A 14,299-nucleotide genomic window follows, 5' to 3' on the forward strand; every position below is an offset into this window, starting at 1 on the left:
TCCTCAGATTTGGTTTTATCAGCATCTATGGATTCTACTATGTACATGTAGATGACTTAAAAGTAGCAGTGAGTAGGTTGGCTCAGTGCCAGGAACAGGGAAACTAGGTCTAAGGTAGAGACTTCATATTTTCTGAATCAGCTATGGTAGAGTTTCTATCTGTGGTTCCCTAGCATCATATGTATCCAGAGTCAGTAATATGAGGCACTTTTACAAGCACAGTCTCAAGAGGGGTTGAGCATTTCTGCCATCTGCCCTGTTCTTGGCTAGGTGTTATCCAGTTTGGTTCCATAATTATTCAGAAATTCTGTAAGCTACAAAATTCCCTAAAATATATCTTTTAGACAATCACTGATACATTTTTGCAACTAAGAACCTTCATCAATAGAATTGCCCTATTAGCCTGATAGCTTGTAAGTACTTAGAATGTTTGTCCTTAATGAACAAGAGATGATCTCACAGCTTAGAAACTTTTTCAAATGGTCATTCTTCGGTCCCTTACTCAACTTCACCTCAAGATTCCATTATGCCATCTGATATCCCAGAGCCTCCTCAGACATGACAGTCCTATATAAAGAGGGCCAACAGTCGATTCCAATATGTCAATATACTTAAGAACCACTGGCCTAAGTCAGTCATCCAAATATGTTCACATTAGACTTCCACCAGAGCTTGAGCTTATGAAATATAGAAAACTCCAGGTATAAGTTTGAGCTATTAAACTAGATTTCCTAAAGTACATACTAGGAACCTATACTTATAAAGTTCCTCAGGAGACTATAATACTGCCAGCTAAGGACTTTTCAAAAAAACAGTATTTAGAAGCCACTGGCACATCAGCCGGGCCTAAAGTAAGTTCATTAAAACAAAATTATTTCTTCCTCTGAGGATACCAGTAGATTAGTCAAACAAGAGGTAAGTGTACAAATCTTAGATCTGAACCTCAGGAAAATATCTACTAAGATGTTTCATGATACCTTTGTGAAGGTGGTGGATAAATAAAGCCAAATGTGAAATTCATTTGGGTACATTATTTGATGGTATGATGTCTATACAAAATAGATAGATATATTTATACTTAACAATGCAATATCGTTCTAACCTAGAAGCTCCATCTCTTAAATGGTCAGTATAGTTCAAGTTTAAAAACTATATACTTGTAAATGTTTGCCTTAAAAAAACAGAATCATGATAAAAATATTTGAGTTCAGCAAAATTAAGACTGAAATCTCTAAACTATAGGCTTGAACAGTTCATGCCAGAAATACTAAGTATCTATAACTTCAGTGCTTTATCATCAGATACATATTCTTAAATAACTAGAACAGGTTCCCCAAAATACATCATTTTATACCACAGATTTCAATGATGACATGCATCACAAACTTAGTATAATGGGAATGAAGAGTACTATTTTATGCATAAATTTAAGAGAATACTTAAAAAGGTACTAAGATCCTTTATGTGGATCAAGCTATAGAACCTAGTTGTAATTATTCATAGTTATATTTATAGAGTTATTTTAGAAAAAGGAATAGGGCTTGATTTAAATTCATCCAAAAAATTTTAAGGGCAAGCTTTAGGCTACGTTTCTAATCTAGCATATAAATTTCAAATCTTTCCTTATTTATTTACAACTTAAGAAACTGATCACTAGATACTAAAGTCAGAAAACTTAAATGGTCAAGCCAGCCACTTGATCCATAAGTCTGCCCACAAAGAATCTATTTTAAATGACGAATATTTTGAGGCCAGCAGAATGTTTTAAAGACATTTTTCGAAAAAGTTAATTTGTACTTTACTACATTGGTATAACTAAGGAACTGGCATATTCAGTAATTTAGCAAATGATGTCCCTGACCAGAAAAAAAAAAATGCATACATGGGGAGTCCATCTAGAGTTAAGTAAAGCATTTGTTTAAATTTCTTATATTGATAAAGAATATATGAAAAATGGAGTTGAAACATTATACGATTAGATGCATTTGTCGGTAATTGAATTATCAAAGAATTATCAACAATTGACAATGGATACATTGCGGGACATTTATAGATCCTCAAGATGGAATCAATCCTTATCCTTCTCCAAGTCAATTTCTTTACTAAAGGTATACACAAATTGGAAATATCTAATTGTGAAGCAAGTATGGCTAACTAATCAGAGACCATATTATAAATCCCCAAAAAGACTGAAATGTAATAAGTTTAAATTTGCTAAACACAGAAAGTCCTACATGTGGGACTTTCTCTACAGAAAGTGTTTTTTCTACAAAAACACAGAGACTTAACACCATCATGCATTTTTTTAAAGAGCTTAAGTAATTCTATTTAACTATAAATATCCATAATGAATCCTGTGAAGGAGCAACTAAACAGTCCAGACCATCCACATTACCAGAGATACATACATACATAGCAATGCAGGTCTTCTTTAGGTTGGAAAGACCTGATCTCTAGCACAGATGCTGAAGCCAATGCATTCTCTCATCCAAGGTAGAGTCACAAATAAACTGAAAACCTATCCAAAGAAGTTCTTGAAGCTATGTCTGATGAAAAAATGGTTAAAAATCTTTCCAGATTTCACAGACCTAGGTTTCGCTGATCAGAGACTGAAAACAAAACACATCAACCATCTACAGAAACACCCTAATGGCTATCACAGAGATTCGCTTAGGGAACCAACATCCAAGGTATGGACACTGTAAACAAACAAACAACAACAACAAAAAAAAAACTGTATCTGACAGCACCATGGAAAGCACAAGCCTCTAAACAGCTTCTTCGCATTCAACGATGACAGAAGTTTCACCTTGTGCATCTTCATATCCTTAGTGTTGACAAAAGGTTGGTCAAGTAGGCTTTCAAAATTAAAGATATTGATTTAACTAAGTGGAAAAATTAGTACAGAACTAAAAGGAAAAAGAGAGAGAGAGAGAGAGAGAGAGAGAGAGAGACTGTCCAGAGGTAGTGGTTTCTTTACATAGGGCCTATTTATGAGGACTGTAGCCCAAAGTTTCATTTAGAGAATATTAGCCTCATGAGTTGCCTATGTTTGAAGGGTTACAGTAGAAAATTGAAAATGATATCCCCCTTGTCCCCAACTTGAAGATATGAAATTTTCACCAGGATATTAAGAATTTGTGAGAAACCCTTCATGGAAGATACTTGTTTATTCACTGATGCTCCCCAATTTTTTAACCACAGGCTCTTTTTGATGGCATATCTGAGGAACACCCCAGAGTACTCTGGTAAAGGCTCTTTAAGGTGGAATTATGCACTGGACATGTGTTTGGCTAGTACTAGTCAACTGGCACCTGTGTCTCCAAGGACAAAAGTAAACCCTGTATTTTAAACATTTTCACATGTTTGAGACATCCTCACTATTGTATTTTTAAGAAAAGAAAAGCAACACCCAAATAAGCTCTCTTTGCTTCTTAAAATGAGAGAAATATTTTGAACGCTTTGCAGTGTCCTCTTCTTTGCACTCGTGTCAGCAAAGTAGAGCTTAATAGATCTAAATTTGCTCAAAATAGTGGTCAGATGCACAGTACTGAATTCAAAGGCTCTTCTTTTTCAACAAGGCCACTTTTCCCATCAGGGAGCCTTCACAGGTACAGAGTTACATAGATATGCAACTCCATGTCATGAATGTGTACAGTATGCCAGGTGTGGAAAATTGAACAATTCTGTTGTGAATATGAGCTCCACAAGAGTTACCAGGTTTAGGAAGTAAAAACATAGGATGCCCAGTTATACTGAATCTCAGGAATGATAACAAAGATTTTTAGTGCAAGTGTGCTTCATGTAATATTTCAGATATACTAAAAATTGTTTGTCTGAAATCAAATCTCATTAGGCATGCTATATTTCATCTAGACCATACTCTCCCACTGGAGTATCAACTACAATGCATACAGACCCTTTGTGTTTAGCCTAAATCACAGGAGAAAAAGTCCTGGGGATTGTATGTACTCTACCATTTCTTAGCTTTTGAGATATTTCTCAGTGAACTATATTTTATCTGCATAGTGAAGCATTAGTTGTGCATCCATGACTCCTTTGAATGGCACAAGAGAAAAAACTTATTTTTTCCCACCACAATAATCTGGAGTACAACCAAAGACAACCTATTAAAGACAGAATATTCTTTAAAAACAAAGGTGCTTTTATTTATTTATTTGACAGAATGAGACAGAGGGAGAGGGAGAGGGAGAGAGAATGCACACAAGCAGTTGGGAGGGGCAGAAGGAGAAGGAGAAGCAGGCTTCCCACTCAGCAGGGAGCCAGATGCTCAATTCCAGGCCTCTGGGATCATGACCTGAGGCAAAGACACTTAACCAACTGACCCACCCAGGTGCCCCAAAGATAGGATATTCTTGAACAAAGATACAGACCAGAGTTCTTAATCTTACTCTGCCAGTTACGTGTTGCTCTTGGGCCATTTGTGTATCTCTTCAGGCCTTGGCTGCCCTGACTTCAAAAGCCCTTTCAAAGCTAATATATTATACTTCCATGATCCTAAGTAAATTCAGCTTTGCCTCATTCTTGATGACTAACCAGAGGTCATAGTTACATATTATGGAAACAGCGAAAATCACCTCAAAGAAAACCAGGAACTGTCTAAAAGATTGTCCTTATACTTAATTAAAATCCATTTGTTTCAAAGAAATGTTACCTTCAGGCTAAAAGGGTAACTTAAATATTACACCAATAATAACTGTTATTCATCAATCATGTAACTTTAAATGCCTGTTGTTCCTTGGTCAGTTACTAATTCCAGATCATTAAAAGCCCTGTTGACCACTTCACTTTCTTGACTCCTGCAGGGTACCTCTAAAAACACTATAAAGCATTCTGTAATTTCAATGAAAGGTATCTATGCACAAAGAGCAGATCCATCTTCCCTAACATTCCCCAAATAGTTTGATTTAAATAGCATTTCTTTGCACTAAGTATCTATAATGCTAATTCATTTTGCCTTCAGCTTAACTTTCTGCTATTAATAAAGTGACAATAAGAATTTTTCTCTAGTTAAATACCAGGCTCTCTTATATGAATGCTAAGTATTGCTTTTAAGTAATTAAAAACCTGATCAACATCTTTAGCACAACATAAAAGAAATAAGCCATTTCAAATTAGACAAATGGATGAGTTCTGAAGTCAGTTAAATACAAAAGTCTAGTTCAATTTGAATTTCAAATTCCAAATTTAGGACATACTTATTGTTTATCTGAAATTCAAATTTAGCCAGGCACTCTAAATTTTTTTTTAAAGATTTTATTTATTTATTTATTCATGAGAGACACACAGAGAGAGAGAGAGAGAGAGAAAGGCAGAGATACAGGCAGAGGGAGAAGCAGTCTCCATGCAGGGAACCTGACATGGGACTCGATCCCGGGTCTCCAGGATCACACCCTGGGCTGCAGGCAGCACTAAACCGCTGCGCCACCAGGGCTGCCCGCACTCTAAATTTTTATTTGATAAATCTGGCAACCCCATGTGGCCTACTAGTATGAGATATTCACCAATTTCATCCTTTTTTTTCCTTCATCAAAACACTTGTTTTTGATTTTTATTTCTCCCCTAGAGTCAAGAGAGGTTCTACCTATGACAGAACATGGATAAGTAATTTTCCAGCCAAAATTTCTCTAATCATTAATGTATCTTTGCTTTTAACAGGTCAGGTTACCATTAAAACTGTTGTCCACAAAACACAAAATTTTCCTTACCTGTGGGTAATATATAAGAAGACCACATAATAAAATATTTCTTTTTTTCACTTCCTTTGCATATGCCTTAATTTGCATTAGGTTTTCCATTTTCTGATCAAAAGGTACTGATTTATAATCAAGAAAATATACCTGCAAAATAATACAAAAGGTAACACGTGAATACCATTTCTTTCACTTTCTTTGAAAAATGTAACATTAAAGGAGTTCAAAACACAATTATTGTGACTTTTATCAGTTTGTGTTAATTTCTAGATAAACATTTCAACCATAAATGCTTAGTAAGATTGGTAAATCCTCCTTTACAAATACAAAGCAGCAATCATTGAGAAAACAATGCTGAACAATATAAAATGCTAGTATTCTATTTCCACTCGTTTCAGAGTCAAATGTACAAATACAGGATTTCAACTACTTGTTCAATTTATACTTTGAAACTAGATTACATAGAAATATTATATGTTAAGCAATTACCAATATCAATAAAATTCAAGGGAGTGCTTATTAGATTCATAGATATTTTTAGAAAAATCACTTTCAAATAACTGAAATTCTAGTAAATCATCCATCTCTTAGAGTAAATCCAGAAATTTATATATATTTTTAGCAGTGTGTTTTTCTTGAAATTATTTCAATGGCTATTTTTAAAATATTAGTTTTCATTTAAATTTTAAGGAACTCAGGGTGAGCTCCCTCCTTCAAATCATTGAAGTTTTATGGTGTTGTTCATCTTTTGTGGGACATAAAATATCTAAATCACCATAATGTCAAAATAAAATGCAAATGCGCACAGAGAATAAACATTCAGATATCTGTATTCTTTCACAATATCAAATTTAAGAAACTCTCAAGAATGATAATTTGTTCAGTTACATGTATTTATTATCTAGAAGCATTTTAAAATCTACTCCACCCTAAAACTCTTATACTAATCCTTTCCCTTCCTCTGGTAATTCATATAAAAATATGCTTTATAGAAAATATACAACAAAATCCTATGACTTTCTATAACACAAGGGAATGAGTTTTCACCTATCACATTGCATTTTGCTTTCCAGGAAAAGCACTTAAATAACATCCATTTTAAAACAGAATTATGTGAGGACATGTATGTGTGTTAATTCAGTAGATATTCAGTCACTATTTCCTGGACCTTTTCATTATAGTTAATTGAAGACATACATATGTAGTTGCTTCCTCTTAAAATCTAAAGGGACACTACAGACTTTTTCCTTAAAAATGCTCCATCCATTAAAAAATGAAGAGAATAGACAGAAAAGAAAAAAAAACAGAAAAGAAAAACTGAAAGATAAAAAGCACAAAGAAAAGGGTCTCAGGCTCTACTATCTACTGAATAATTGAAGTAAAGACAATGTGACCCTATGAACTTGAATTCACCCTTCCCTAGCAGTGATTCCCTGAAAACTTATAAAGATGAAATTTCAGATTTTTTTACCAACCAACAATGCTTACAGCAAATATAATTTGAGACTGGTGAACCATAGCCAGGCTGGAATAATTGTGAGTGAACTATAAATGGTAGACTTTCCTTCAGTGTAATTTAACTTGTAACCAGGTGTTTCCCTAGCTGAGACCTGGAAGCTAACATCTATCAGCTAACTCCTATATGTAGCTTGAGCCTTCTGGAAGGATGGCTCATACACCACCTTCTGTGATTTCCTCCCCTTACCCTTAAGAAGGTGGAGAAAAAATGGAGGGGGAAAAAAAGCAACCCCTACTAGTATGAAATTATGAGCTCAAGGAGCTAAGCTGAAGAAACATGCCCATCTCTCCCTTTTCTCCTTGTCTTGTAGTCTTTTATGATGTTGCACAAACTAATGACACAGGCTTCTTCTAGTCTTAAGAGTTTAAAAATATCTATCTGAAACTAAAATTGCTGGCTGGGGGCTTGCCAGAAAAAAAGGCTAATTCTCCAAACTCCAGGCAATTTATGAAATTGCAATCATGTTATGAATCTAAAGCTCGGGGACTGAGACTAAGACTCTCTCCTGGGCCCATACCACCAGATCATTACATAGCCTCATACCATCTGGACTAAGGAACAACACTGCTATTTGGAGTTATAAGCCTCATGGTACTATTTAACTCTTTTACCTGTGTAATTATTTGCAATATTTAGATACCATAAAATGCCAGGAGTCACCATGCCTAACATAATTTATGTGAATGAGATGTCTTGGAGTTTTGCAACGCATAATCCAGGCAACCTTAATGCCAGCCTAGATAGTTAATGAGGGAAAATAGACATTTCTTGTTTAATACAAGTCCTCCTAACAAATCTTCAGTTCTGAAAAATCTCACAGTAAAATAAAGGGGGGGGGTGCAGAAAGGGTTTGTGAAAAAAATAGCACAAGGAGCAGTAAAGACAAGACCTCTCTATTTTGTAATTACAGCCTCCAAGAGATTTAAAATGCACAGAAATTAAAGAACAGAAATGCTGGTAACATACTAAATGGAGAAGGAATGATGGATACAACCAGGAATGGAGCTCTACAGTGCAAAGCTGCCATTGAACTTGGCCCAGGAGGAAGTGCACCTGCCCAGGGAACCTCTCTGCAAAGTCAGAGCTGGGAACAGGTGCTCAACTTTCGATTTTCTTTAAAAAGTGTCCTAAAAGTGATCCTAAAGTTAATAACAACTTTGGGAACTTAGAAGTGATAGAACTAAAACTCTTGACAAGAATAAACTATATTGGAATGAAAAAGATAAAGTGTGCTGAATCTGTGTATTGCTTTTTTTTTTAAAAAAAGGACAGGAAAAAAAAAAAAAGGACAGAAATTAGTGATCCTATACTGAGTTAACTTAATGAATTATGTATATTAAAAATTATGGTATTTAATTAAAGCTATATACAACTATATTGTGTAGTTTTTGAACTTGCAGAGGGAGAAGAGGGTTATCTATATCAATGCAGCAAATAATAGGAGGAAATTAAAGAAGCAAATAAAACTGGCAAAAAGCAGTAACTAAATAGGTTTGTAGAAAGAATCTCAAATATGAAAGTAATACAAATAAATTGAACACACCTAAGTCTTTCCTAAATAACAGATTTATCATATTGGATTTTTAAGGAAAATCTAACAATATGTTAGTTATAAGACAAATGTCTAAAGCAAACTATCCTGAAAAGCACAAAATAAAAGGATGAACAAGACATGCTTTGCAAACATTACCAAAAATGAAGGCTGTAGCAATATTATTCATTTTAGTTTAAGACAAAAACTATTAATTCACATAAAGAGGAATAGGGCATAATAAAAAAACAAGCAAAATTATAATAATCAGAGCCTTATTAAGATAGATTTGAATACACAAAATATATTTTTTAAAAATTTTATTTATTTATTCATGAGAGACACAGAGAGAGAGAGGCAGAGACACAAGCAGAGGGAGAAGCAAGCTCCATGCAGGGAGCCTGACGCGGGACTCGATCCCAGGTCTCCAAGATCACACCCCAGGCCGCAGGCGGCACCAAATCGCTGCGCCACTGGGGCTGCCCTGAATACACAAAATATTTGACTGAATTATGAGAATACACAGTCTCAGTCAATAAACATTGATGTTCAATGGCACTTGTCTTAGAAACTAACGTACCAAACATATTAAAAACAAAACAAAATTCAAATAGCTTCTGCTTCTGGTGAAGCAGCTAAATTGAGGGGTTTTATGTCTCCTTCCAAGATTATAATTTTATTCCTGTTTTGCTGGCTGTTGTGATCTAGGAAAAGTTGCATATGAACTAATGTCAACTTCCAAAATATACAGACTAAACGCCCATATTCATTGATCATGCAAAAGCTAATTTTTTTTCAGACACATGTAACGTAGCAAAAATACTTGGTGAACTGAAAAACAAAGCACAGTCAGTTTTTCAAAGTTCCCTCCAAGTCATAAACGTCACTCTAGGGCTGAAGACTTACTCCAGCTAAAGATCCATCAGACACAACATACCCTAGTTCCTCAGAAAGATAAAAGATAATGGCATGTAAAGAAAGCAGTAGGCCAATGTTATTCACCACCAATTCCATGAATTAAGGAAACGATGCATAAAAGTGAATTCTAGGCAAACTATTCATTCATCTACAAATTGCCTATGTTATCCCATCAAACTATGTTACCCATTAAGTAACCAATACTTAGAGGGAAACTTTTAGAAATGTACTAAAATATAAGAATGTGCTCAACACTGTACTAAATGACATCAACTTTTAAAGAAACAGGTATGGATATTGACCTTATGAAATGTATTACCAGGTTGACAAAATTCAAGCTTGAAAAAGTAGGATACATATCAAAATCTCTTTCACTAAATGGGAAGGCCTGATAACATCATGATTAACAGAAGAAAAATCTCCAGCAGACGTATTTCCTAAGGCCAATACTATGAAACTTAGGCATATACTTTACGTTGTGCTACTAATTTTGAACTTCTAAAATACATGTTACTTATGAGTTCCAGGAAAAAACTCAGTTGGTATAATAATGCAATCAATTTTAATTTTAAAGACAAGGTTTATACAACTAGAGCAGAGGATTACAAAATGATTATGATAGCTCAAGAGAAATGTAAATGTTTTCACCTTAATAAAACAAACTTACAGCATAGTCAGTCCTGCATCCATTGAAATGTAGCAAAACATTTCATCTAGGTTGAGTTCTGCACATTTGCTTATAGCTACATCAAGTAGATATTCCTTGATGTCTTTTTGAACTGCTCACTCATTTGCTATGTGTAAATTACAGCAACAATTATTTCCTCCTTAGGATGCCATTTCTAATAGGTTTTATTTCATACAGATATTTAAAAAGTTAAAATATCTCCCCCTCCAAAATAATGTGTTTTTTTTTTTTTAAACACAGCAAATTCACTCCTATAAACTAGCAAACTGCTTAAACATTTAACATATGGGTAGCTTCATGGCTTTGTGGGTGGGCAAGGTTTCTGGCACTCATAGTTTGGAAAATGCTCCTCTGTGCCTCATGTCTTCTACATTCAGTTCTACACATGCTTTATATTTGTCTAGTAACTATTTAATATATCCCTGGCCCCAGATGAATTGCCATTGTTTTATACTTTAATATGTAATTTTTCATCTGTCTCTGAGGACAGGTACATTAATTAAAGAATAATTAATATAAAATACAATATTCTTTAAAACCTCAGGAATGTTCCATAACCCCACATTTAACACTTCTGCCTCATTCCAGAGGCCCATGTTAACATGGCCTGAGAAGGGAGTCAGGAATTGTGGTAGGAGAGGAAACAGAGTCTTTGTTTATTTGAATAAGTCAATTTTTAATAAGAAGTCAATCTTTGAAGCATCAGTATATATACAAATACACACTGCTTAATGCCCACCAAAGTGGAAGGAAGGATGGTCAAAATAAAAGTTATAGTAATTATCAAATAATTAAGTTAGGAAGCATTGGTAGATAGACCAGAGACTCTGAATCTATACAACAAATATGCAAAAATATCTACACAAAATTATTTGTGTACAGAAAAGTAAATTGTGTGAATCAGGCCCATCATCTCACAACATTGCTTTTCAAAAGAAATACGGGATGGGATCCCTGGGTGGCGCAGCGGTTTGGCGCCTGCCTTTGGCCCAGGGCGCGATCCTGGAGAACCGGGATCGAGTCCCACATCGGGCTCCCGGTGCATGGAGCCTGCTTCTCCCTCCGCCTGTGTCTCTGCCTCTCTCTCTCTCTCTGTGACTATCATAAATAAATAAAAAAATTTAAAAAAAAAAAAAAAAAAAAAAAAAAACAAAAGAAATACGGGGAGATCTAACAATAGATGAAACTAAAGTCAACACTAAGCAGATCAAAGTAAGACTTAATTTTAAGGATTTAAAAAAAAAAAACTTTAGAGAAAATTGATGAACCATACTTTTAATTTTTAACTGCACTTTTAAAAAGAAAAAGGAACAAGCTTCTAATGTTGAATCGTTTCATTTTGGAACAAGTTTAAATCAATGTCATCAAGCAATTTAATACATAATTCTGATGAATAGAAGCTAATTAAAAGTTGTAAGCTATCATAAAAATTCAGAGCAAATGTTTAACAACTCATCTATAAATCTTAAAATAGGGCACCCAGGGTGGCTCAGCGGTTTAGCGCTGCCTTCAGCCCAGGGCCTGATCCTGGAGACCCGGGATCAAGTCCCACGTCAGGCTCCTGCATGGAGCCTGCTTCTCCCTCTGCCTGCGTCTCTGTCCCCCGCCCCACACCCCCCTCTGTCTCTCATGAATAAATAAATAAATAAAATCTTAAAAAAAATCTTAAAATACCAGCAAAACTATTAGGTTGAGAAACGAAGGCATTTAACCCAAGTAGTAAATAAATAGTATTTTGCATTAAAATATTAGCCAAACTTTTAAATGTTTCTATTGAGTCAAATAACTAAAAAGTAATTAAGTTTTATAGTATCAAGACAAATGTTATACTTATATACCCATTTTGTTTCAGATCCTTATGTGCAATATCAAAGAAGTAACTAGACCTTCACATTTTTAAACAGACAGTAGGAAAACCTAATATAGCATGAAAACATGTCTAATTTTTTTTTCAGATTTCACAAGGTATTTCTCATATGAGGACAGAACTCTGCCACTGTTATATTACGGGACAATTACCTGAAGCATTATATACATCTGCAATTAAAATCTGTACCATCCACAACAAATTTTAGAATCAAAAGATAACAGCAAGCCCAATGATTAATATGAAGCACTGATCTGTTGAACTAATATTTAAAATATATCATTCAAGTAAGTTACAAAAACCAGGTATGTGGTTCTTCACTTAGTATAATCCTCTTGTATATTTTAATGATTTGTCAAAATTTTATTTTACATGATAAAGTTTATTACAGATTAACCAACAATCTGTAATTACTATCAAGTTTGTCTACAGGTCATTTAGATACACATTACATGATATGTTTAAAAAATAAATAATGAGTATTTTTGGAATTAACAAAGGTACCTTACTTATGCTAACCACTACAAAGTCCATTTAAATTTATAAAAATTGATACCACATTTTTAAAAAATATATTTATTTATTTATTCATGAGAGACACAGAGAGGGAGGCAGAGACACAGGCAGAGGGAGAAGCAGGTTCCCCACAGGAGCCCAATGCGGGACATGATTCTGGAACCCAGGATCACTCTCTGAGCCAAAGGCAGACACTCAGCTACTGAGCCACTCAGGAGTCCCGATACTGCTTTTATATACCTACTTTGTTAAGTGATTTTTGACATTTTTAATACGTTTCAAAAGGCAAAACAATAAAAAACCTTTTCAGAAGATAAGGTGTTTTGAATACTATATAGCAAAAATGAAAAGTATTCACAAACATGATCAAGGAGATCAAAACACAGGTATATGATGTCTGTAGGCCATATTAACATAGCCTCCAGAGATTCATCCTATGCTTTTTAAGTATGGCAAAAATCATTTAAGAATCCTGGTAATTAACAAATTTTTAACGATTTCAGGAATATTCATGTGGTAGCATTTAATAACCTCAGCTCTCTTTGATACCAGGACATTCATATTGCAAATAACCAAAAGCAACAGAAACACAGCAAATTAAGAACTTATGAATATTGCTTTTAAATTATTTGATACTATTAAACTTATAGAATTATATAAAAGGTACAGAAAAATTGTGCTAATTAGTTTCAGAGGAAAATACAATTCCCCCAAATTTCAATTACAGTGTTTCCAATAACAAATCAGAAGATCAGTGGTGCTTTGGACTATTTATGATTAAAACAAAGTGCTATCTAAACTTTTTCTTTCTGAAAACATTTTTTTTCATATATCTACATTATGTAAGAGAACTGACCTGGGACACCTGAGGGGTGCAGTCAGTAAAGCTTTCCACTCATGGTCATGAGATCTCAGGGTCATGAGATCAAGCCCTGTGTCGGACTCTGTGCTCAGTGTGGAGTCTGCTTAAGACTCTCTCCCTCTCTCCCTCTGCACACTTCCCCCTCAAAAATAATAAGCATATCTTTCATAAAAAAATAGAATTATCCCAATACAAAGGGTGGTCAAATAAAACATAGTCTAAAACTACAATGCCTACTAAAGTAGTCACACTAGCCAGATGTGACTATTTACATTTAAATTCAAATTTATTAAATGTAAATAAAACTGAAAATGCAGGATACCTCAAGTGCTCACAACAACAGGTGGCTACCACATATATGAGTATAGCAATCAAACATTTCATCATTGCAGAAAGTGCTAATCAGCTGTACTTGTCCAGAACAAAAGCAGCTTGTGTCACATCATGCTCATCATATAACCTATTAATTTTTTGTGGTCACTAACTCATGGGTCTGTGCTATAAAAAGGATTTTCTTTCCTGACTAAATGTTATGTTACTAGTTAAAATCCTACTACTAGGCAGCCCTAGTGGCTCAGCGGTTTAGCGCTGCCTTTGGCCCAGGGTGTGATCCTGGAGACCTGGGATCAAATCCCACATCAGGCTCCCTGCATGGAGCCTGCTTGTCCCTCTGCCTGTGTCTCT

General features: G+C 34.7%; 1 protein-coding gene across 1 annotated transcript in view; it reads right to left on the reverse strand.

Annotated features, from left to right (window-relative positions):
* Window positions 1–14,299, reverse strand: part of CRPPA (CDP-L-ribitol pyrophosphorylase A) — a 291,595-nt gene that overhangs the window by 105,924 nt on the left and 171,372 nt on the right. The window contains exon 9 of the mRNA XM_041728219.1: window positions 5,730–5,861. Within this exon, the coding sequence (XP_041584153.1) occupies window positions 5,730–5,861 (132 nt within the window). The remainder of the gene's footprint in view (window positions 1–5,729; window positions 5,862–14,299) is intronic.

This window comes from Vulpes lagopus, chromosome 13, assembly GCF_018345385.1.
Source record: "Vulpes lagopus strain Blue_001 chromosome 13, ASM1834538v1, whole genome shotgun sequence".
NCBI classification, from domain to species: Eukaryota; Metazoa; Chordata; class Mammalia; order Carnivora; family Canidae; genus Vulpes; species Vulpes lagopus.